Source organism: Dendropsophus ebraccatus, chromosome 14 (assembly GCF_027789765.1).
Source record: "Dendropsophus ebraccatus isolate aDenEbr1 chromosome 14, aDenEbr1.pat, whole genome shotgun sequence".
Lineage (NCBI taxonomy): Eukaryota > Metazoa > Chordata > Amphibia > Anura > Hylidae > Dendropsophus > Dendropsophus ebraccatus.
Window position 1 is genome coordinate 10,022,800 of NC_091467.1, and position 26,357 is coordinate 10,049,156.

Consider the following 26,357-nt stretch of genomic DNA (forward strand, 5'->3'; position numbering starts at 1 on the left):
TTTTTTTTAAAGGGGCTATAGCACGAAGCAAAGTTGTTAAACTCCGATGTACATCACACATAGACTACTCACAATAAGCTAGGGACATATGGCTGCTGGTGAAATCTATGGAAAATGTAATAAGTTCCAGTCATATTATATAATGTGGTTTTATATATATATATATGTGTGTGTGTGTGTGTGTATATGTATATGTATGTGTGTGTGTGTATATGTATGTGTGTGTGTGTGTATATATGTATATGTGTGTGTGTGTGTGTATATGTATATGTATGTGTGTGTGTGTATATGTATATGTATGTGTGTGTGTGTATATGTATGTGTGTGTGTGTATATGTATATGTATGTGTGTGTGTGTGTGTGTGTATATGTATGTGTGTGTGTGTGTGTATATGTATGTGTGTGTGTGTGTGTGTGTGTGTATATGTATGTGTGTGTGTGTGTGTGTGTGTGTGTATATGTATATGTATGTGTGTGTGTAAGCAACAATGGTGATTTCCTCATCTCACACAATTTATTGAAACAGAAGCCGCCCCCAGTGGTGAGTATACCCCAACATGTCAGGGTGTCTATAACTGATCATAAATTACAGCTGATAATGACGTCTCCTGCGGATCACAAGTCGCCTTACTGTCTGCTGAGGCACGACACCCCTCACCTCATGAAGGGCGGCCCTGCAGGTCATTAAGGATCTGGCATCCAGAGCAGGAGAGGTTTTCTATGGAGATTTGCTGCTGCTCTGGACAGTTCCTGACATGGACAGAGGTGGCAGCAGAGAGCACTGTGTCAGATTGGAAAGAATACATCACTTCCTGCAGGACATACATCAGCTGATAAGTACTGGAAGACTGCAGACACAGCTCTGGTTAAAAGCCTAGATAATGCCTACACTGGTCTAGATTACCATGTGTTATAACATACAGTGTAGTGATCAGCAGAGGTCAGCGCACGGCACTGTCGCACATCGGGGGAGGCTGTAGTGATCACGGCCAGGTGTCCCCAGCAGAGGTCACCGCACGGCACTGTCGCACATCGGGGGGAAGGCTCACTCCTCCACTCTGTGCCAAGCTCCGCCCATTCCTGCACAAAGCCACACCGCCACCCCGGTCCAGCGCCGAACCAACTGATGACGTAACGACGCGGCTCCTGATTGGTCGGCAGAGCCGTACCACTCTAGCGGGGGTGTTCTGGCCGTGTTTTGCTTTCCATTTCTGGCTCTCTGGTAAGACTGACTCGCACGGCCATCCCTTTTCGCGCGCAAAGTGGTACAGTCTGGGCCTCGCTGCTGCTTCTTCGTTGTTCCCGGGAGCGGAAGGAGCCCGGTGTCCGGTAATAGGTGAGGGAGTCTCTGCTTGGGGATATAGGAGCTCTGTAGCCTTCCTGTAGCATTGCATTGTGCACGGAGAAGACACGAGTGGGCTGGTGCTGCAATACTGAGTGGAGTGCAGGCATTGTAGAGGACACTCGCTGTCTAGTTGTGTATACACACAGTGTGGGCCATATATCTGTCACTATATCCTCTGTATATGCAGCAGCTTCCTGCATGGCCTGCACAGCCCTCACTGCTCTCAGCACTCAAACCCCACTATTCACTCACTTTGCATAAAAAAAAAAAATTGCAACATTCATGAGGTGCCAGGTGTGAGGGGCGGAGCCAGGTGTGAGGGGCGGAGCCAGGTGTGAGGGGCGGAGCCAGGTGTGAGGGGCGGAGCCCAGGTGTGAGGGGCGGAGCCAGGTGTGAGGGGCGGAGCCCAGGTGTGAGGGGTGGTGCCAGGTGTGAGAGCTGGTGCCAGGTGTGAGGGGCGGAGCCAGGTGTGAGGGGCGGGTGCCAGGTGTGAGGGGCGGGTGCCAGGTGTGAGGGGCGGTGCCAGGTGTGAGAGCTGGTGCCAGGTGTGAGGGGCGGAGCCAGGTGTGAGGGGCGGAGCCCAGGTGTGAGGGGCGGAGCCCAGGTGTGAGGGGTGGTGCCAGGTGTGAGGGGCGGAGCCAGGTGTGAGGGGCGGGTGCCAGGTGTGAGGGGCGGGTGCCAGGTGTGAGGGGCGGGTGCCAGGTGTGAGTTGCGGGTGCCAGGTGTGAGGGGCGGGTGCCAGGTGTGAGGGTGGTGCCCGCAGGCCTCGTGTGCCCGGTTGGCTGTTTGTGCCCTTACTTTGTTAGCCACGCCCCTATTCCTGATGTCACTTAAAGGGCTTCTCCATGATCTGTGCTCATTCTGTACAGAGCTAACAAAACATGTCACTGTGTTCATGGCAACCGGACAGATCCCATCTGTCAGTTATTTGCTACAGGCTGGAAAGTGAGAACACGAATGTTGTGTATAATATGATTTCTATGTCCTGCTGAAGGGCTCCATGTAGTGAGACTGGTATCAGATGCAGATATAGCGTATATTAGGGAATTAGCGATAGGGAACCTGCGGCCCTCCAGCTGTTGCAGAACTACACCTCCCATCAAAGCTTTAGCCGCCCAGGCATGATGGGAATTGTATACTAGTGACAGCTGAAGGGCCGCAGGTTCCCCGTCCCCACTTTACGGTTTTTCAAGGATTTCTCCATCTGACCATTAGATGCATGTGATTGTGTTCTGCCTGGTACAGACTTTACAGACAGCGCTGATGTTATACTATGAAGAGGCCACCGCTTTGCATAGTTTTCTTCTGTCTGACTTGAAGGGTACCTGCCGGATCAGAGGCCAAGTCCACAGTCACTCTGGAAGTACTCCGCAAATGTGCTCCACCTCTATTTTAAGCCAATGGGGGTTGCATGGTTGGTAATTAGAGATGAGCGAACCTGGAGCATGCTGGAGTCCATCCGAACCCGAACTTTCGGCATTTGATTAGCGGTGGCTGCTGAAGATGGATAAAGCCCTAAGGCTATGTGGAAATCATGGATATAGTCATTGGCTGTATCCATGTTCTCCAGACAACCTTAGAGCTTTATCCAAGTTCAGCAGCCCCAGCTAATCAAATACCGAGCGTTCGGGTGACAGGCTCCCGACCCCCGTTAGAGCCCCCTATACTCACCTAATCCCGCTGGGTCCCGCTTCTGGATCTGGTCGGGTGACGAAGATCTCAGCCGCTGCAGCCCGGCGCGCGCGCTGAGAGATGAGTCCAACACCCATAGAGAATGACAGGAGAGTCCAGCGCTCCGTCATTCTCTATGAGCGTTGGACTCATCTCTCAGCGCGCGCGCCGGGCTGCAGCGGCTGAGATCTCCGTCACCCGACCGGATCCAGAAGCGGGACCCAGCGGCATTAGGTGAGTATAGGGGGCTCTAACGGGGGGGTCGGGAGCCTCTCACCCCGGCACGGGGGGTGACAGGTTCCCTTTAAAGGGTATTGTGAATGATAAAAATACACAATATTCCAGGAGAATCCAAAACAGAACAAGTTCACTGGCACTATCTAGTTAGTAGGCTTCCAGTTCGGTGCAGGACAGGACTATGTGGATCTGTGCAATGTGGAGGTGCTCCTCATATAGAACCACTTGGTAGTACATATGCAAAATTTTAATTAGAAGAAAAAAAGATTGTGGGCACTCACCACTTTCTGTGCACAGTCTTTATTCCACGTGTGGTAAACAACAAAATTGCCAGGTAAAATTCATGTTGGGCGCGTACGCCAAGCACTCGTCAGCACTTGCAGTCACAGCTGTATCGCGCACATGCGCGCTTCATCAGACCGAAGTGGTGAGTGCCCGCAATATTTTTTTCTTTTATTTAAAAAATTGCACAATACTCACCTCACCCAGCCCACTGGCTCCCTGTTACCCTTGTTTACTTGCCCTGATGAGGCACTCTCCCCTTTCTGCCGCAGTATATTGTTCTGACCTTCGTCATCAGCTGCAGAGCGGGGAAAGTTCTGGAGCCTCATAGAGAATGAATAGAGCATGTGGGATCGGTGTGGATTCCAGCTGTTGGCCCTACTGATGAGCTTGTTATCCCCATGTGGAGGGGGAATAACTTTTGATGTTGGGCATACCACTAAAGTGTAAAAGAGTTATCCAGTCCCCCTCAAAAATACCTGTGTCAGGGTGACCTGAGGAAAAGAAAGTCATACTCACCTGCTCCCTGATCCCCCGCAGCCTCTTGCAACCACACAGTGCTGCTTCCCTGTTCCTGTGGCACCTGAATGACCCTTCAGGGGGGTTATAAATGACACTTACACTGTCAGTACAATTGGTCAGCAGAACATCTTCGTGTATACAGAATGTGCTACTGACTATAAAGTTTGTAATTTAGTTCTATTTAAAAAGTTCAAATTTTCCAGTACTTATTAGCTGCTGTATGTCCTACAGGAAGTGGTGTATTCTTTCCAGTCTGACGCAGTGCTCTCTGCTGCCACCTCTGTCCATGTCAGGAACTGTCCAGAGCAGGAGAGGTTTTCTATGGGGATTTGCTGCTGCTCTGGACAGTTCCTGACATGATGATTAGACACTTGATAAAGAGACCGGACCGGTCTCGAAACGCGTTTTGTCGCTGGCATAATTCTTTTAATAAATTTTATGATATTTTATATCACAATACCCCTTGGACCTGCGCCTGTTTTACCCGCCTTAGAGTGGAGGAGGTTACTGACTGAGTTCCTGACATGGACAGAGGTGGCAGCAGAGAGCACTGTGTCAGACTGGAAAGAATACACCACTTCCTGCAGGACATACAGCAGCTAATAAGTACCGAAAGATTTAAAATTTTTAAATAGAAGTAAATTACAAATCTATATCTGTATCTATATGTATGTCAACTTTCTGTTGATTCGACAGAAGTAGATTTTCGCCAGCGTTCCCCTTTCATCTTTGTGTATTGCTCTCATCTTTTCCAGGACAACATCGGGGGAGCTCCAGCTTATAGATCAGACTGAAGATGTCTTCTGCCGCCTCCTTTCTAAGGAACGTGCGCTGTGTAGAGACGTAGACACGTTGGGAGCTGTGGGGGTAATAGATCCTAGAGCTGATTTCCATAGATTAGAAGAATAAGTTGTTACACGGCAGAAGAAAAAAAATGTCATTTCCATTTGTCTTTTCCCATTAGAGAATCTGAGGGAGACTGTGGCGAGAAGCACAGCGATGGACTTGGGAGACCCTGGTGACATCCAGCTAAGACCTCTCTCTCCTTCTGCGTCAGAACACGAGGCCGACAGTGACTCCGGGATTGAAGATGAGCTGCGGCCAGAGGACAGCTGCTCCATAATATACGTAGCCTTCAAGGGGAACATAGAGGATACAGACTTACAGTGCAAGCTAGAGAGAATTCTACAAGGAGTACCTGATCTAATCAGCATGGGTGAGAACCACAAGGGACTATTACATGCAACAAATCGTATATCGTTTGTATTTAAAGGAAAAGTTCAGTGAAATTTTTTAACAAGTATTGTGTTGCCTTCCAAAAGTTATACAAATCCCCAATATACACTTATTACGGGAAATGCTTATAAAGTGCTTTTTTCCCTGCACTTACTACTGCGTCAAGGCTTCACTTCCTGGATAACGTGGTGATGTCACTTCCTGGATAACGTGGTGATGTCACTTCCTGACTCCCAGAGCTGTGCGGGCTGTGGCTGCTGGAGAGGATGATGGCAGGGGGACACAGGGCACTGGAGAGACACTGAGCATCCCCCTGCCATCATCCTCTCCAGCAGCCACAGCCCGCACAGCTCTGGGAGTCAGGAAGTGACATCACCATGATATCCAGGAAGTGACATCACCATGATATCCAGGAAGTGACATCACCATGTTATCTAGGAAGTGACATCACCATGATATCCAGTAGTAAGTGCATCCCGTAATAAGTGTATATTGGAGAATTGTATAACTTTTGGGGGGCAATACAATACAAAATTTCACCGCACTTCTCCTTTAAGTGATAATCTTCCGTTGTGTATGCAGCAACGATCGAACGACTGACGGAAATTTGTTTGCATAACGATGATCGCATCTTTTGAGCTAATCTTTAGGTGTATGCACACTTGGTTGATCATTGGCATAAAGGAGGCTGAGTGATGTGTATTATTACACACTCCTCCATATCGAAAGAAATAGGAATGGTCAGGCATGTTCAAATCTCTTAGAGGAGGAAGTTTTCTGTGGGGATTTGCTGCTGCTCTGGACAGTTCCTGACATGGACAGAGGTGGCAGCAGAGAGCACTGTGTCAGACTGGAGAGAATACACCACTTCCTGCAGGACATACAGCAGCTGATAAGTACTGGAAGACTGGAGATTTTTTTAATAGAAGTACATTACAAATCTCTGGCACTTTCTGGCACCAGTTGATTTGAAAGAAAGCATTTTTTACTGAACAACCGCTTTAAGAGGTGAAGTGACAGTACGTGATCTACATCCAGCATACAGATGTATATAACCGGTACATGACGGACCTGTGGATACGGCCTAATTAGTAGAATGGGCCATTTGGCTTTGATCACTGTATGGAAGGTTTATTAGTGGATATATCAGTAAGTAGTTTTACTGTATTCATTATGCAGAGTCCAACCGACTGAAGCTTAGGAAGGTGGAGCCATGGAACAGTGTTCGGGTGACGTTCAACATCCCCAGAGAAGCGGCCGAGCGTCTGCGCCTTCTTGCTCAAGGCAACAACCAGCAGCTGAGAGATCTAGGAATTCTGTCTGTCCAGATTGAAGGTATGAACGGGTGTTACAGGGTCACTATGCGATCAGTTGGGTAGACCAGCGCGTGCACAGTATGCCTCTCAGGGAGCCCAAACTAAGTCAGATAATGGACGTTGGTTGTTCAGAGATGCTGTAAGTCGCTCAAGACCCCTAATGTCTATGATCCTAACAGGTCCTCACAGGATGGAGGAGAGGTCTGCTTCCATTTACGGGTGATGAGCGACTTAGCGACTGTTAGTATCTGAAGCATCAGTTTAGTCGATGCCTTAACCAGGCTTAAATACGAAGAACTAGTTACAAGGTTATTATCCATGCATTAAAGGGGTATTCCGCTCAGATATACTTTCAATATGTTGCTACCCTTGGAGAGAACATCAGCAGGCTTTCCGCACTACCCTGTATCCTCCAACATCATCTTTGGGTCACCGGCTGAACAGTCCCACCTCTACTTCTGAGACGGACTCGTCTCCGCAGTGACAACCTGCTCAGCCTGACCAAGACTAATCACTGTCTTAGGGTCTTATTCCACGGGCCGATCTGCTAGATCGGCGCTCGTTTACTGGGCCTGTTACACGGCCTGATAATTGTTTAGCAAGGGCTGCACGGACATCGTTACCGATGTCCTTGCAGCACTCGTTTAAACACCATACTTTACCTAAGCATGTTGCAGGTCTTCTCCTGCGCTCCTTCTTCCTCCTGTCCTGCGCGCAGCAGCAGCTTCGGAGCGGCCTGTCTGAGCCGACAATCACTGCCCACGGCAATTCTGGCCAGTGATTGGCTGAGCGGTCTGTCAGCTAAGACAGGCCGCACTGCAGCTGCTGCTGCGCTCGGGACCGGGAGGAAGCAGGAGCGCAGGAGAAGCCCTGCAAAATGCTTAGGTAAAGTATGGTGCTTGTGAACTCGTTGGTCGCCCACCGCGCATCGCTTCATTGCAGTGCTATCAAACTTTTTTTTTTTTATTTGAAACGTTTAAACTATGTCTTAAAGTTTTTGGATCACTGGATTGCACATAGTGATCAGTGCTGTCTTCCAGCATAGCTTTGATCAGTCAGATCGGTGCTCTACACATAGAGTGAGACAGACTCAATCAGCAGAGAGACCAGAATCTGACCCCCACCCTCCCCAAACTGCTTGTAACATCTGATAGTTGCTTTTAATCCGAGATCAGTCCTGGGGTCCGTTCAGCAGGTGATGCAGTAATTGTCCTAAAAAATAACTTTTAAACTTGCAGCCCTGTGTCAAATTGGCGTGGCCTAGAGTCTGTGTGCCCTAGGATTGCAATGCCCCTCCATCCCTCCTCCCCACCCTCCTCATCATTAGGAATGTCTCTAGAACAATTTCTCCTATGCATCACCTGGATCGTTAAGGCCCATGTGCAGTGTTCAGACAAGTGATAAATAGGAGAAACCCTTCCTGGGGCATTCTTAGTCATAAGGAGGACGGGGAGGGGGGGCATTGTAGGTCTAGGGCACAGACACTCTATGCCACAACAATTTGACACAGGGCTGGAAGTTTAAAAGCTGTGCATCCTGCAATCATTATTGATCGCAGCATGCACGGGGTTAAATTCCTGAAATCAGACTCAAGTCTGCTCCCAGTAATGGCAGGAAGGTGTCAGCTGTAACATACTGGTGACCCCCCCCCCCCCCCAATCAATAGTCCAGGAGATTTTAAGAAACTCTGTAATTGGGTTTATTAGGCAAATATGCCATTATCTGCATTTATAAGGACTTTCCCCAGGTCCCCCCCCCCTCTCTCTCATCCACTGCTCATTATCAGGAAATCTCGTCTTGTTGCATCAGACGTGCCTTGTGTAATCTATGGAGAGGGGAGGAGGGAGTTTAGTTGCCAACAGAGAACAAAGGATTACATAGTGGGACCTGTGTGACAGCCTGTATTCAGAGGTCAGAGTGGTCTGTACTGACCTCAGAGGAGATAACTTGGTGATGTAGCTGTAAATTAACTCTTTGTTGTCCTGTTTTGGTTCCTCATCTCCCTCCACCCCTCCACTCTCCATAGAGAACAATGATGACAGGGGGGAGAGCTTCAAACTGCTTTTTCATGATAAAAATGCATTTTTCGGCTAATAAACCCAATTACAAAGTTTCTTAAAATCGCCGTACTATTGATTTCTGCAAAAAAAAAATAATAATAAACGGCAGTGACACTTTAAGGTTAATACATTGGTGATCATTACGGATTAAAACTGGAACCCAAGAAGTTCTGACCTTTTATATAACTTGGTTTCCATGTGCTGATACTGTCTGAATAAATGGATTTGTTATTTCTTTTATATTTTAGGAGAGGGGGCAATTAACCTGGTATTACCCCAAAACTCTGCTCAAGAGGTGAGGATGAACGGCCCAGTGGCAGCAAGTAACACCATGAGGATTGATCCCAGCTTTGCTGTGCAAAATAGAGCAGGTATGTGTCCGTTCCAGGGTGCCCCCCTCTGCATTCAGCTTTATTATAATAATAATATTAATAATTAATTATCATGATTACTTATTAATAAAAATGATAAGATAAATAAGATGAATAAATAGATAAAAAAATAACATTAATATTATCTTATTATTTATCTTATCTTATTTATTTTCTTATTTTTCTTGTTTATTTATATTATTATTATTATTATTATTATTATTATTATTATTATAATTAATCATAATAATATTATTGTTTCTTAATATTTATTTATATTATTATTAAGATAAATAATAATTATTATTATTTGATTTTAACAAATACCAGATGATGCATTGACTTCAGCCCTACAGCTGCTGAGAGGGATTTTCTGGGTATTGTCCTACAAATTGTTAATCTTTCTTTGTCTATTACTGCTCAGGCCTGGTCAGGATGAACAACCCGGCAACAGCCTCCATGATGTCCCAGGGCCCACATGTTTCATCAGCTATGATGGCTGCTAGTGGAAGCGCTGAGCTCCAGCCAAGAACTCCCAGGCCTTCTTTACAACAAGGTAGAGCAAGGCTTTTTTCCTCTCTGCCATCTGCTTGTTTAGGGCCGTTGGTGCTTTTGGCTTTGTGCTGCTTTTGATATGATTTCTCTCCAGTAGGACACGACTTAAAGCGACTCTGTACCCACAATCCACTTGTACCTTCGGATAGCTGCTTTTAATTCAAGATCTGTCCTGCGGTCTGTTCGGCAAGTGATGGAGCTATTGTCCTAAAAAACAACTTTTAAACTTACAGCCCTGTGTCAAATTGATGTGACCTAGAGTGAGTGTCCGTGCCCTAGGCTTGCGATGCCCATCTGTCCCTCCTTCCCGCCCTCTTCACAATTTTTCCTATTCATCACCTGTCTGAACACTGCACAGGGGCCTTAATGATCCAACCCATGTGAAGTGTTCAGACAAGTGATGAATAGGAGAAAATGTTCCAGCGGCATTCCTAATGATGAAGAGGGCGGGGAGGAGGGACGGAGAGGTGGTGCAATCCTAGGGCATACACACTCTAGGCCATGCCAATTTGACACAGGGCTGCAAGTTTAAAAGTTGTTTTTTTAGGACAATAACTGCATCACCTGCCGAACGGCCCCCAGGACAGATCTTGGATTAAAAGCAGCTATCCGATGGTACAAGCGGGGTACAGAGTCGCTTTAAATTCTAGAAATATAGTATTAAAGGGGTTGTCCAGGAAAAAACAATTGCCACCTATCTAAACACTAAACATCTGATTGGCAGATGCGTCCACACTCTGCCAATCCAATTGTTTTCTCCTGGAAAACCTCAAAAGTGTAAGGTGTATGGAAATCTTTATTTTGGGAATTTTATATTTATATTTAGTTTTTTTTCTTTAGTTTTTCTTGTATTCCTCGTCTTAGCCAATTCGCTCATGCCACATTTCTCTCATCAGATATTATGGATCCCTTTGTTCCCGGTTTGAACGCTCAGCCGCAGAGTCACCCCTCTGGTTCCCTGGTTCCCCAGATGCACCCCATGCAGGGTGTTGTTACTAACCGGCCAGTCAATCCAGCCAATTTTCAGCAGTTTCAGCAGCAGGCTCGTCTACCCCAACATCAGCAAGTATCCCAAGGCCTCCGTCCTGCGTTTGCAACCCCTGCACAAGTCCCTGTGCCCCCAGGCTGGAATCAGCTGGCATCAGGAGCTCTGCAACCTCCTCCAGCCCAAGCAAGTATGGGGACAGTGGCCTCCAACCAACAGTGGAAGAAATCTGGTCTGGGTGGAGGTCCATTACAGCAACAACAGCAGTTTCCTCAGAGGCCATCACTGTCCACAGGGCAAACACCTTCTCACCCCCCACCTCCATACCCATTTGGCAGCCAGCAGGCATCACAGGTTCACTCCAGCTTCCCTTCCATGGCCAGTTCCAATCAGTTCAGCTCACCTCCAGTGAAACCAATGCAGGGGGCACCTCCACGGGTGCTCACTCCATTGCAGCAGCCCCATCTTTCCAAGTCTCCTGCATCATCTCCTTCCTCCTTTCAGCAAAGCTCTCCTGCCTCCTCCCCTACAGTGAACCAAACACAGCAACAGGCCATGGGACCACGGGCGGGACAGGGCGGCACATTGCCTCAGGGGTTCCAGCAACAGCCTGTAAGCTCTCCGGGACGCAGCGGCTTGATGCCTCAGGGAGGCACGCCAGGAAACTTTATGATGCAGCAAAATCAGGGTCCACAAATTATCCACACAGGTATGTGATACAGTCTAATGGTGTGTACATTATAGCTCGGTGTTGCTGCAGGAGATTACCCCATAGACTTTAACAGAATAAAATTACAAATCTCTGGCACCAGTTGATTTAAAAGAAAAAAAAATTGGTGAACAATCCCTTTTAACATTTACTATTTAAAATAGGGTTCTATGGAAAAGTATGAGGAAAATACAGTTATGTGTAGTTATTTTAGTATGTGTCCTATTGTTATTTATTGATGCTTTAAATGCAAATTAAACGTAGTAAGACATTACCTTGGATTTATGTGCACTGTTCCTCCTTTATGTTTTAAGGCGTCCCCAAACGGCTTCCATCAGGTTTCCCAGCTGGACAAACCAATGCCAATTTTCTGCAGGGACAGACCCCTCCCAGCGCTGCCGGATCACCGGCCAACAGTGCAGCAGCAGCGCAGCCGCAGACAAACCCTTCCGGACAAGCAGCAGGTAAGCCTCACGCCGGTCGTACACCGACGAGTCCCATCTCACAAGCAATAGTTTTACCATTGGAAACACAAGAAAATTACTGTAATGATTAACAATAGATTTATATAATCAGAATGAAGGTTTTAATTTGCAAATTTACACTGTTTATGTACATGCATTTCAAATTGTGTCTACTGATGTGGACTAGGCCATCCTTTGTATAGGGGGGTAGAAAGGCTTGCCCTCACTTTTTTGGGCTGACGCTTCATTACTGTACTTATATGTAAAAGGCAGTTATGAAATATTGAGCTATTCCCCCCCCCAATACAAAACCATCTACCGTAACAGTCGTTACCTCTTGACGTTTAAATAGATGCTAAACATAACACAGTCGTCATCACAGAGGAACCATTATTAAGGGACTTTTCTGGTCAGCAAGGAGAAAATAAAAAAAAAAAAAAAAAAAAGGTGTACTTACCCAGCCCACTGCTCCCCCGCTGCCAGTTTCCCAAGCATATGATCTTTGCATGATGAGGGGATGCCATAAGTGTCTCCTAGATGCAAGTCAAGGGTTCCCCTGTTTGCAGGCAATGGATGCGGTTAGGAAACCAAAACTGGCAAGTTATAGAGACTCTCTCAGTAGGTTATGGCGTCCTATCTCAGGGTAGCATAAACTAGTGACAGAGAAACTGAACAGAATGATGTATCACTTACATTGTTCTGTGCAGCTGATCCAGAGATATCCTCCTGAATAACATGGACACTAAGTAGTCCTCTCCATTATGTGCATGAGCCCAGTAGTCCTGAATATTCATGAGAAGCAGAAAACTCCGCCCACCACTCATATTCCACAACCGGACTTACAGTTATAATGATCACAGCAAAAGGATGTTTGGCATGTAGAGCCTTCCGCAGGTAGCGGGTGAATGTAAGGTTGGGTTCACACTGCATTTTTGCAGTCTGGTTTTATACAAAAAAAAAAACCTGATGTAAAAATGGAAGCATCTGTGTGCATCAGTTTTCATCCGTTTTTCCATTGACTTCGATTCTAAAAAAAAATAAATAAAAAAAGGTTAAAAAAGCATTCGTTTTTTTATGCATAAACAAAACCGGGTCGAACACACACACACACAAGGATGCGTTCTGTCTATAGCCAATTTTTTTTATAATGGACGTCAGAGGAAAAACAGACCAAAACTGATGCACACAAAAGCATCCTTTTTTTTTAAATCCGTTTTTCATTTTTTTTTTTTTTTTTTTTTTTTTTGATGAAGAAAAACGGATTGCAAAAGCGCAGTGTGAACCCAGCCTAAATCAGAAAAGATGTTTATTAACAGCATTTACAAAACTACAATTCCCATCATTCCTGGACAGCTAAAGCTTTAGCTTTGACTATTCAGGCATGGTGGGAATTGTAGTTTTGCCACAGCTGGAGGGCTACAGGTTCCCCATCCCTGCCTTACATTGCATACACATGGCTCAGGATTGAAAAGTGATGGCTATATTTTGTGTCCCTCTTAGGTGGTCAGACAAATGGATCTTCCCATAATCAAATGCAAGGTGCCCACGGGGGTCCTAATCTGATGCAGGCCAATCTGATAGGACTTCACAACAACCTGAATAACCAGCAGACAGGTGGAGGCGGGGTGAACCAAGTCAATATCGGAGGCTTACACGGTCAGCCACAACAAGGACCGCAATCTCAGATTTTAGGCATGCACCAGCAGATCATATCCTCCCAGGGTCAGATGGTGAACCTTCAAGGACAAGCTCCTTTAAATACACAGGGACAGCTGGTACTCTCAAGAAACCAACTCATGTCCCAGGGACAGATGTTGGGGGCATCTCAGGCACCTCAGAGAATGACGCCTCCTAAGCAGATGATTCCCCCACACAACCAGATGATGGTGCCGCAGGGTCAGGCCGTCATGCAGCAGAACCCTGTGATGGAGCAGATCATGCAAGGCAATAAACAAGCATTTACTAACCAGAACCCGGCGGGTGTGATGACAGGACCCGGTCAGATAGTACGGGGGCCGACCCCTGGTCTGACCAACAGCATGTTACAGTTCTCAGCACAGACTGTGTCCCAACAGGGCCCGGCAAGCGGTAACGCAAACATGCAGGGTCAGGTCCTTCGACAGACTGGACCGGGCCAGCATCTCCAACAACATGCTGAAACCACCGCCCAGCCCGGCAGCGACTTGGGCGCCATGCTGAACGACATTTCTATGCAGCAACAAGGGAACATGGCTGCACAGCACCAACAACACTTGCAGAACATGCCGGGGAACGGTGGCCAACACTTTGCGGGCCACGGCCTACCCTTCGCGTCCGCATTTGGCCAAGGCGGGAATGGGAATCAGCTTGGCTGTGGTCAGAACCCAGCGTTTCCCATTAACAAAGATGTCACCCTGACCAGCCCTCTCCTGGTGAACCTGCTGCAGAGCGACATCTCTGCGGGACACTTCGGCATGAACAACAAACAAAATAACAACGCCACCAAACCTAAGAAGAAGAAGCCGCCGAGGAAGAAGAAGAACCAGCAAGGAGAGGAGCATATGAGGTAAGGAGAGCTGGGAAAAGAGAAGAGAGGTTTACATGTTAGTTATCGCCCCTGGCGGAAACTGATTTAACAGTCTGTAACGTGAAAAATTGGAAAATCGTGAATATACTGTAACAGGTGCTATACAGCCCTCAACATGCCCTGGGCAAAAATGGGGTGACCTAACCAGGCCAAGGTCTCACCCCTATAACGACATAGGGCTGTTTAGGGTTAGGCAAGCCAGGTTCTGTGATACCCAGTATAAATCAATGTAATACCCAGTATACTAGATAGTACCCCTTAGAGGGGTATTCTAGCAAAAAGAAAAGAAAAATCTTTCAAACCGAGTGGTGTCAGAAATTTATAAAGATTTGTCAAGATTTGTCATTTACTTTTATTTCCAGTCTTCCAGTACTTATCAGCTGCTGTATGCCTTGTTGTATTCTTTCCAGTCTGACACGGTGCTCTCTGCTGCCACCTTTGTCCATGTGAGGAACTGTCCAGAGCAGCAGCAAATCCCCATAGAAAACCTCTCCTGCTCTGGACAGTTCCCGACATGGACAGAGGTGGCAGCAGAGAGCACCGTGTCAGACTGGAAAGAATACACCCCTTCCTGCAGGACATACAGCAGCTGATAAGTACTGGAAGACCAGAGATTTTTAAATAGATGTGAAGTACAAATCTGTGTAACTTTCTGACACCAGTTGATTTGGAAGAAGAAAAGTTACCCATTTAAATAAAGCATTGCTGTCCCTTTAAAACGTTGTCAAACGTTTCCATCTGTTGCATAGCCCTTCACTTTTTTTCCCTACAGTTATGTCAGGTCAGTTACATTTCCTAATATTTTCCTAACATTTCACTGACCAGCTAGTATATATGTTAACAAAGAACAAAAAACTTTTTTTTTTGTCTTTCCCCCTTTTTTTTTAATACACTCAGAAACAGACAAGGAGCATCTAACAGGTGAGGCAATAATCCCTCCATCGTGTACGTTCCAGTGCAAAACATACCAAGTTGTGTCCCCTAAGTGTATACATGGAGGAGGAGGAGGGAGGTTGTCCCCCTGACTGGGTCTCCCCGGGGGTGTTAGATGATAAGGCTACCTACATGTGATATCTGTGGGGGATGGGGGGGACATTCCTCAAAAGGGAGGTATATTACATCTTGTCTTTCTTACCAGCACCGGTGAGCCCCGCATGGAGGACTCTGATCAGACTGGGATGGTTGGTGAGCAACTGGGAACGCTGGAAGCTGGACAGAAGCTTTCAGACTTTACAAACAGGCCACCAGGTGAGAATGTGCAGACATCTACAGGTTCTCTTGTATGTATCTAGGCCTGGCCTAGGAGTTTTTGTTTATACATGATATGACATGTTTATTTATAGTGCACTCTTCCTATATCTTAACCTTTTTGTTCCTATTTTGTAACCATTTTCTTCCACCCTTGCCTACAGGGAAGACTTAAAGGGGCACTCCGGAGGGGGGGAAAAAAATAATAATAAAAAAATATATATATTAAAATATATAAATGTGTTTAAAATGATTGTGACAGAAATTTATATAGATTTGTAAATTACTTCTGATTAAAAAATCTCCAGTCTTCCAGTACTTAGCAGCTGCTGTATGTCCTGCAGGAAGTGGTGTATTCTTTCCAGTCTGACACAGTGCTCTCTGCTGCCACCTCTGTCCATGTCAGGAACTGTCCAGAGCAGCAAATCCCCATAGAAAACTTCTGCTCCGCTCCATTATTCCAAGATTGGGATTGCATATTAAAATCTTAGTCCACCATTGTATTATTGTTTTATTGCACTTCTGACTGTCTGATGAGATTCTTTTTTCTGTTTATACCTGAAAATTCTAATAAAAACATGTTTAAAAAAAATGAAAAAAATCTTAGTGCCCCTTCAAGGAAGAAGAGGCACTAAAATTAATAAGCGATTAAGCGAACCCTTATGCCTAAGTTTCAGTAAGTTACCTTGTAATCCTGGGTTAACCCCCCCCCCCCCCCCCTTCTTTCCTACCACAGGGTGCACAGTTTTCCTGGGGTCTTTTTTGGGGTAAAACTATTTTAATCTGAAGGAGCAGTGTCAAAGAGGCGGGCCTAGAGCGTCCGTGCCCCAGGCCTGCTACACCTCTGTTCTTCCTCCTGAAGAGAGCATAGACCAAAGAGCCTGGCCATGTCAGTGCGCCTCTTCTACTTGCAAAATTTTTTGTGGCGCCAAAGAGGAAAAAACCTGCCTGGGGGCATCGCTAAAGAGGAGGAGGGGCGGGGTGGAAGACCCGAGAGGCGTTGCAGGCCTTGAGCATGGTCACTTTAGGCTCCACCTCTTTGACACTACCTCCAGATTAAAACAGCATTTTTTACCCCCCAAAGACGGCACCAGTTGCAATTTGAACCCTGCGACGGGAAAGGACTCAATGTTTGCAATGAACGGTACCTGTGGTTTTGGTGGGAATCTGAACACAGATTCACTTTGACCATAAAACTTTGTAAAAGCTGATTCTTCTCCCAAGTCTGTAACGTTTAAATGGATTCTTTTCTTTCCAATCTCGTTACAGGTTATCCAGCGCAGGGGATGGAGCAGAGACAACTCCAGCAGATCCCTCCGCAGTTGTTGCAGCTGGGGCAGCAGCAGGGTCAGAGTGGGCAGACCCCTCCACAACAAATGATGATGATGCTGATGATGCAGCAACAACAACAGCAGCAACAACAGCAACAAGACCAAAAACCAGTGAAGCTTTCCTTACAGCAGAACGTCTTCAACCCCCGCGCAGCTATGAACTCTGATGTGCAGAGGATGCCCATGCAGCAAGGTGGTAACCTGCCCGTTATGGTAAATTTACAGGGTTCCGGCTCTATACCACCTTCTCCAGACAAGCAGAGGATGTCTATGGTGTCCAATGCATCATTAGGAGGCAATGGTAGAAAGATGGGATTCCCAGAAAGCGGGCAGAATCAGTCCGGATCCCCTCTAGGTGAAGGATCCTCCGCAGCTCCCCTTCCTGACATCCCCGACCTCCCTGCAACGTCTGGACCCCAGGGCGGCATGGCACCTCACTTGCTTATCTCTCAGAATCCAATGATGATGTCTGGTGCTAAGCCAGGAACTGCTTCTGCGATGTCTCTGGGTCAAGGAACAAGCCCTCAACAGCAGCACGCCAACACTATGGCTGGATCTCATGGGCACCATTACCCAAGTGTTCAGACTCCATCACAGACATCGAGGCCTAAGACCCCGAATAGAGCCAGCCCCAGACCATATTACCCACAGACGCCCAATAACCGCCCACCTAGCACTGAACCGTCAGAGATTAGCCTTTCCCCAGAAAGACTGAACGCCTCTATAGCTGGCCTCTTCCCTCCTCAGATCAACATCCCATTACCTCCCAGACCTACGCTAAGTCGAGGTTTTGATCAGCAAGGTTTGAACCCGACTACCCTAAAGGCCATAGGTCAGGCTCCACCTGGCCTAACTGTGAACAGTCAGCCTTTTGGGCCCCATGCAAACAAGATGGATAATGGTTCAGGAAAACCACCAAATGCCGGTGGTAGCAAGCGAGCGAGTCCAAGCAACAGCAGACGTTCAAGCCCCGCGTCAAGTCGCAAAACAACACCGAGCCCCGGTAGGCAGAATTCCAAGACTGCTAAAATGATGCTTGGAGGAGCACAACCCCCCGGTGTCCTCCATGGTGGGGAGATGCAGAGGAACATGGTGACTGGCCAAGTGTCAGTCCAGAACCCGGCAGTAGCTCCACCGATCGGGCAGTATCCTCCTCTTTCTATACCAAGTACAGCTGTCCTTACCGAGGAGATGAAAGACAGTCCTAATGTGGTTCCAGAGAGTGATGCACAGACTGCTCAGATGGTTCCTAAAGAACAGGCGACACCAGAATTCAAAGCAAGTGTCCACCAAGACGTGAAGATGTCCCCCCCAAAAGAACTTCCCAAGAAAGATTCCCTGTACACAGACGTCCCAAAGCCTCCGAGTGCTGACGATATCCCTGCCATTTCTCCGGCCATGAGAGATGCTCCCACCTCTTTGAGTCAGTTACTTGACCATTCAAACACCCCTAATATTAAATCCCCAAATCCAGTCCATGAGACGCCCCTCGTGCAGACACCCACAGAAGAGGCAAAAGTAGATATGGCGGCCTTGCCGGGAGATGCACTTAATAAAGAGGCCCAAGGTATAACCAACCCGACCCAGTACATAGAGCCTAATCCTGCTCCACCAAGACTTGATACATCAGAGCCCAATCCTAACGTACACCTGAACCTCCCTGCCGCATCACTGAAGAGACCTGCCGCCCCTGCTACTGCTTCTAGCTCTTTGCCTCCAAGCCAGATCACCGTCTTTGTAACATCCAATCCCATTACCACGTCTGCAAGTGTATCGGCCCCCATGTCTACTCATCTACAGCCGACTTTGGTACCTACTGTGGTTACGATGCCGAATGTTGGAAATAAGGTTATTGTATCTGAAGGACAGGCTGCTGTTCAGACTAGCAGTCGTCCGCAGTTCATCACTCCGGTCTTCTTTAATTCTTCATCCATCATCCAAGTAATGAAAGGGTCTCAGCAGAGTAATATACCTACGTCCAACACTAACCTGATGCCTCAGTCTGTTGCGGTTGTTGGACCTTTGCATATTTCCCAGAACATTCAGTTCCCTGGGCCACCTACTTCTTCTGCCCCTACCAGTAATAGCTCTGGCCCTCCAGTCACCCGGCCAGGCCTTATAAGCCCAGTAGAAAGCACAACCCAGTTTACTCCTTCCCAGTCTTCTTCACCTCTGCCGACGACACAGAGCAGCTCAGAAGACGTCAGCCCCCAGCTGGGAAAATCTCCAGAATTGTGTCCCCCTGCTCCATTACAGTCAACGGCATCGCCGACACTTGACAACAACCTGGACGCCTCTACGAGCAAGTTCTTGGCCGCCTCTACCAAAGTGGACATGGACAGCCAGCTTACGAAGAGCGAATCTGAGGCAACCGGCTCGGTTACTGAAAGCTGTGATGCCACCGGAGGAAGCACACCGCAAGGCGCTCATGGTTCTGCTGAGAATAGTAGCACTTCAGCTCTCTCCATGGATCCTATGGGTCCAATAGCTAACACTCCTCCTGTCGACCTTCTGACTTATCCGTCTCCTGATCCCTTATTGTTGGCCGATAAGACCAGTGAAGCCACATTAGCAGAAAGGATTAGCACCACCTTTGATGAAACCGTTCCGGAACAGATCTTAGAAACAGGTAGGCCACATGTCATTGGGTTTTTGCTGCCATATTGTAACAGTATATAAAGAGTTTGACAATTACTACAATGTTATATCTCTGTATTTAGGCCTTTGATGGGCACTGTTACTTTGAAAAAAAAAAAACTTTTGACATCTTGTAGAAACTTCTCAAAAGTTATGCAAACAAATCCACACAGGTGGATCCAGCACCGCACCTGACAAGTACTGTGCACAAGAGGTGCCGATACAGGTATACCAATCCAGAACGCAGTATCTTAGCGAGACAGAAGAGGCGGCACTCAGCCCTCCCACCATTGTAGTTTTTTACCATCAATTAAGAAGTAGATATTACTCAGTGAGTGCCGCATCTTTCTTCCTACTTAAGATACTGTATCAGAAGTTTGATTGGTCGCGGTCCGGGTGTTTGGATCTAAAACGAGCTTGGGGAAGGACAAGTTATCCATGTTCTCGCCCAGCTCTCTGCCACGTCACCAAGACAGACCCCCACTTTAATTCTACAGGAGCTGTCATTGTTTACAGGGGATGAGAGTCTGTCCTGGCTATGTGACGCAGCTCTTATACCTGTCCTGTAACCATATGAGCCCTGGAGTTGTGTGTCCATCACATGACCAGGACAGCAAGCAGAGTTATTGAAAATCGTGACCATTCTAACCATAAGGGCCCATTCACATTACGGAATGGGCGCCAAAGTTCCACTCGGGACTCTGCGCTGGATCCCGTCTGGTATCTCTGTCAAATAGAGGCCTCGCTCCTCCCCGTGCCTCCCCGCTCAAAGAATTGGTATGTCTTGCGGGTAGGCGGGATTTGGGGGTAGGAGTTCCGAGCAGAATTTTGCCATTGATACCATAGTGTGAACACGCCCTTACACCCTCTACATATGATTTTGTTGAAACAAATATCAGTTTCAATTTTTTTTTAACATAAAGGGGGTTTTTCTATTATAATATTATAATCTATTTGCAGGTGTTGTGCGGACTCACCAAACTGTTCAAGTTCGGCAATGTTTTCTGAACCTGAACGCTCAACATTTGACTCTGGAGAAGTTGGATGCAGCCCTAGGAGTCCTGGAAGACATGGATACAGTCACAGGTCATAGGCTGGATCCATGTTCAGACAATGTTGCCGAACCCCAACAGCGGCTGGAGAAGTAAGATGCCGCCCTAGGGCTACCAGTAAAACATGGATGCAGCCTATGGCCTATGACTGTATCCATGTCTTCCAGAACTCCCTAGAGCGGCACCCAACTTCTCCAGAGTCAAATGCCGAGTGTCGTCATCAATCACAACCCCTATAACATTGCACAACCCCTATAACATTGCACATTAATTTTATCCGAATTCTCACTAAGATAGTCTAACACTGGTGACACTTTCAAGGTGGATATGAAGAGACCATAAAAACAAAAAGAAATAGTATATACATTGAAGTGTTTTGAGTTGTGAGACTCTTATTTGACCACCCGGTGGTGGACTCTGACTTGCCCTGTGGCTCTGACCTGTCTAAATACATGGTTCTTCCGCTCCTGTATGGCCTTCCCTAGGGGCCTATAAAGCTGAACGATTATTTGCTGTTCTCTGCCCCCACATTCATCATAAGGGTCAGAGTCTGTCTATTGTGGTCTATGTCCATGAGTCCTGCTGTAAAGCATGTCACTAAATGCTGCTAAGAACAGCCCAGGCAAGATGGCCACCCCCATAACAATGTACAAAAAGGGAAATAATAAAAGAAATACAGTGAGAAAATAGAAAGAGATTAGAATAAAAGAACAAGTTTTAGTATCTGACTCTAATCAGTAAAGGAGAATTTAGATGGCACATTCCCTTTAATATTGTGCTGTGTAATACAACCCTCCCATGTGTAACACGTGGCACGGCTGCCCCCTCCTCCCTCTTGACTCCTGAGTGGACACCAGCCTCATTATTCTATGTTTTTGGAATATTGATGAAAGTCCATTTGGTGGCTTCTTTGCTTTCAATACCTTTCTTCTCTTTGTTAACCTTCCCTTGACAAAGCTCCTTCTGAGACCACGGGGCAGGAGGAAGGAGCAGTCAGTGACAAGCAAACTGTTCCAGACATAGTAGGTAAGACGTCTGTCATCTAACGCTTTCTCCCTGCCCTGAAGACGCCGTATCCTTTTATAATTTTTGTAGGTTTTTGGTTTACCTTAACATCCATTACTTAAAGGGGTTATCCAGTGCCACAAAAACATGGCCGCTTCTTTCAGAGACAGCACCACTCTTGTCCCCAGGTCAGGTGCGGTTTGCAGTTAAGCTCCATTTACTTCAGTGGAATGAATTACAAAACCTGCACCAAAGAGACAAGAGTGGTGCTGTGTCTGGAAGAAAGTGGCCATGTTTTTCTTACCCCTTTAACATACCATCACTGATACTGGACTTCAGCAGCCAGTCATCTCTTATTCCTCTAGGAGATGAGCGGAGGTGAATTCCACCATGTAGTCTGGGGCAGTGTCCACTCCATATTTCTTCCATGGCCGTTGTCTCTTGCCATACCTGTTTGACCCCTCTACAGTATAGTAACTGCTATGTGGCCGTCCATAAAGCGAAGGGAATGGCTGGCCATGGTGTCACTAGGGGTCAGGAAACAGGACTGACAGCAGGTCTCTGGGCCATGTAGTCCGCACATTGTACATCTTCTTCATTCCACAGTGGATGTAAAGTATTAGTAGAATCACATACTGACATATATATATTTGTTTTCTTTTAGATCCAGAGTCACAAGACACTATGGAGAGGTGGGTGCCGCTTTATGGTGTTATAATTTTGTCTTTCTTGTTTTGGCGACTTAAAGCGTATTTGTCATATAAAAAAAAAAAACTTTACTCATCATAACTTTTGGGGTTGGGGTTTGAGTGTTCAGACCCCAACCGATCGTTAAAAGAAGCAGGGTTTAAAGGGGTACTCCAGAGGAAAAAAATGTTTTTAGATCAATATAGATTTGTAAATTTGTAATTTAAACATCTTCAGTCTTCCAGTACTTATCAGGTGCTGTATGTCCTGCAGGAAGTGGTGTATTCTTTCCAGTCTTGACACAGTGCTTTCTTCTGCTACCTCTGTCCATGTCAGGACAGTCCAGAGCAGCAGCAAATCCCCATAGAAAACCTCTCCTGCTCTGGACAGTTCCTGACATGGACAGAGGTGACAGCAGAGAGCACTGTGTCAGACTGGAGAGAATACACCACTTCCTGCAGGACATTCAGCAGCTGATAAGTACTGGAAGACTGGAGATTTTTCAATAGAAGTAAATTACAAGTCTAAATAATTTTATGATGCCAGTTGATTTGAAAGAAAAAAAATAGCTGGAGTACCCCTTTAAGTTGGTAAGCTTGATGAAGGCTGTATGCCAGGGGTGTCGATCTCAAATAGACAGTGGGCCAAAATTAAGAACTCGAACAAAGTCGCGGGCCAACCTTTATATTTACCTTAATATTCATTGAAGCGCACAAGCAGCATATCTGGAACTTTCAGAGCGGCGTGCAGCGTTCCTGGCACTGTCAGAGTGTTATGTGTCACCAAGGGCTTCTCACTATGATAAATGATATGGTAAATCCCCACAATAGTGTCCCATATAGTAGCCATCCCCCACAATAGTGCCCCATATAGTAGCCATTCCCCACAATAGTGCCCCATCTAGTAGCCATCCCCCCCATGTAGAAGCCATCCCCCCCACAATAGTGTCCTGTATAGTAGCCAGCCCCCCACAATAGTGTCCTGTATAGTAGCCAGCCCCCCAACAATAGTGTCCTGTATAGTAGCCATCGCCCCAACAATAGTGTCCTGTATAGTAGCCTCTTGCTGGTGGTCCTCTTGCTGCCTGTAGAGAAGAGCCTGCCAGTAGAGAAGGGCTGCCCGCGCTCATGTACCTGGAGCAAAGAAGGGGGTGGAGCCGACTCAGCCTGCGGCCTAGAAGTTAAGGGAACCTGTCACCCCAGGGGCCGTATCCAGGGGTAGGGTGGGTTCGGGGGGACATTTAGGGGTGACAGGTTCCCTTAAACACATTGCAACAGATTATAATATGGACGGTCCAGAAGACCACCCATATTATAATATGTTGTGTGTCCTATCGGCAGGCTAGCTCTAGGAAATCAATTGATTTCCTAGGCGGGCCAATAATACAGGTGCCGCGGGCCAGAGTCTGACGTGACTGCTCTATGCGATTCTCGGAGCTGAGGATCTACAATACATATTGGTTAATAAAGTATGGCAGGTTTTGACTGCACGCTCTTGTGTATCCCCCAATAGAGACATTTCCCTTCGCAAACCTGGTCCAGGATATCTTCTTGCTGATGAAACAATACATTAGTTACATGAATATAAAGTGGCTGCTGACAGGACGGCAGATCTCCTCCTCAGGATGTCACTCCTCTGCCAGCGTCTTATGAAGTCTCGCATTCTTTTTTCCCCTCTAGTGAACCAGCGGAGCGGTCTCGTCCTCCCAGCCGAAGAAATTCTAGAGTGGAGGAGTTTCCTGTGCCCCAAGATAGCGCAGAAAGTGGACAGCGAAAGCGGTCAGCGCGTCCCGGCTCTGCATCCGGCTCAACGAAAGGTGAAGGAGAGCGGCCAAGTGATTCCCAGTAGCTGTGTTAGAATGAGCGGGGTATATGATCTTGTGTGTGATCAGCGGCTTTTGCATTGTAGAAGCTTCATTGAGTCTTCTTGGGTACACTAACCTGAACTTAAGAATGGGGGGTTAGCGGGTATGCTAGACCATGTGGCCTAACAGTGCTTATGTATGAATACCGTGAAATGAAATGATACTTAAAGGTATACTCTGGTGATTTCCCCGCACTCCCAAACAACTGGTGTCAGAAAGTTATACAGATTTATAATTTACTTCTATATAAAAATCTCCACTCTTCCCGTACTTATCATCTGCTGTATGTCCTGCAGAAAGTGGTGTATTCTTTCCAGTCTGACACAGTGCTCTCTGCTGCCACCTCTGTCCATGTCAGGAACTGTCCAGAGCAGGAGGTTTTCTATGGGGATTTGCTACTGCTCTGGACAGTTCCTGACATGTACAGAGGTGGCAGCAGAGAGCACTGTGTCAGACTGGAAAGAATACACCACTTCCTGCAGGACATACAGTAGCTGATAAGTACTGGAAGACTGGAGATTTTTATATAGAGCAATCTATATAGGGAACCTTTGGCCCTCCAACTATTGCAAAACTGCACCTCCCATCATGCCTGGACAGCCAACAGCTTGAGGGCCACAGGTTCCCTATCACTGGTCTAATAACAGAATATACAATATACCTACATCTGATACCAGTCTTACTACATAGCGCTCTACAGCAGAATATAGAAGTCATATTATAGACACCATTATTGTGTCAGACTGGAAAGAATACACCACCTTCTGCAGGGCATACAGCAGCTGATAAGTACTGGAAGACTGGAGGGTTTTAAATAGAAGTAAATTACAAATCTATATGACTTTCTGACACCAGTTGATCTGGGAGGGAAAAAAACTATCACCGGAGTACTCCTTTAATTTTACTATGCCTGTGGTGGTTAAAACTAGTGACAATTGTTCTGTATCCTCCTCTTAGCGACGCTGTTATAAACCTGCTGTGTTTCTTGCAGAATCTGGAGCCAGCCCCCCTCAACCCAAACGGAGAAAATCCAAGTAACGTTTTTTTTTTGTTTGTTTTTTTGGTCTCCTATTTCCCCCCCCTTTTTTATACAAATCTGCTGACAGATATGTATATGTTTGTGAGCTGTGATATATTCTCTATTTTTTTATCGACTGGAGGTGAATACGCTTGTACAGTTCTCATTGGTTTTAATTATTTTTCCTGCTTCTGTGGATCCCAGTTCCGCTATACCTGACCTCATCCGGACGCACCGTTTTACCTGCACCACTAGGGGGCAGTATCGTAAAAGTGATTCCAGCTATTTTGAATGAATTGAAAACTTTATTGAGGCATAAGTGTACAGACATGGCCGTTACTTCTGGCCCATATCTGTTGTCACCCGTACTGATCTATTTGATGAAATGTTTTTGCCGTCCTACATGAAGGCTTCTAAATCAGGGGTAGGGAACCTTGGCTCTCCAGCTGTCGCAAAACTACAACTCCCATCATGCCTGGACAGCCTTTCGGAATTGATGGGAATTGGAGCTTTGCAACAGCCAGAGGGTTAAAGGTTTCCCGTCCCTGATTTAAAGTGATATAGACCCCCCTTACCATGTACAGAGTTCTCAGCACCATTCTTAAGCTTTGTTTCTTATCGTATAAAGGATTTATTTTTGGTCTATCCCCTCAAAAATGCATGTTATTGTTAGTACACAGTGCCATAGGGGCGGGCTTAATGGCCGTGGATATCACCGCCCTTATCGTTGCTGTTGGCCCTGCCCCCTCCATGACATCATCGGCATCTAGGCCTCGCCCCTTCTGCTATGTCATTAGCGTCTAGGCCCCACCCTCTCCGCAGCATCATCAGAATGGGCCGTCCTAGAGGCATAGCCCCCGCCCCCTCTGTGACTGACGAATTAGAGGGCCGAGGCCTAGACCTCTAAATTGGCCCATGTCAATGGCTGCAGAGGGGGTGGGGCCTAGATTGGAATGATGCATGGCATTGATGTGTGTTTAGATATGGGGTTCCGCGGCCTTTAAGCCCCACCCATACGGCACTGCCCATCAGCAATAACATGCATTTTTGAGGCGAGAGACCACCAAGAAATCCTTTATACGGTAAGATATGAAATATAAAGAATGGTGCTGAGAACTCCTGATATGGAAAGGAGGGGACAATGTCACTTTAAAGGGATTTTTGTGAGATGGGGGGAGATTTATTAAACATGGTGT

At 46.7% G+C, this 26,357-nt stretch overlaps 1 protein-coding gene across 4 annotated transcripts; it reads left to right on the forward strand.

Annotated features, from left to right (window-relative positions):
* The first annotated feature begins 1,285 nt into the window (after window positions 1-1,285).
* On the forward strand, window positions 1,286-26,357 carry NCOA6 (nuclear receptor coactivator 6). 4 transcript variants are annotated; one of them, XM_069952144.1, is made up of 16 exons: window positions 1,286-1,336; window positions 4,813-4,924; window positions 5,022-5,273; window positions 6,473-6,628; window positions 8,918-9,040; window positions 9,465-9,596; window positions 10,492-11,289; window positions 11,604-11,753; window positions 13,254-14,298; window positions 15,217-15,240; window positions 15,458-15,567; window positions 16,837-19,527; window positions 21,545-21,613; window positions 22,257-22,284; window positions 23,959-24,095; window positions 25,135-26,357. In XM_069952144.1, the coding sequence occupies exons 3-16, from the start codon at window positions 5,057-5,059 to the stop codon at window positions 25,179-25,181; spliced, it is 5,727 nt and encodes a 1,908-aa protein (XP_069808245.1). In that variant the 5' UTR covers window positions 1,286-1,336; window positions 4,813-4,924; window positions 5,022-5,056; the 3' UTR covers window positions 25,182-26,357. The 4 variants fall into 4 exon arrangements, with proteins under 4 accessions (XP_069808245.1, XP_069808247.1, XP_069808246.1 ...); XM_069952146.1 differs by lacking the exon at window positions 21,545-21,613; XM_069952145.1 differs by lacking the exon at window positions 15,217-15,240.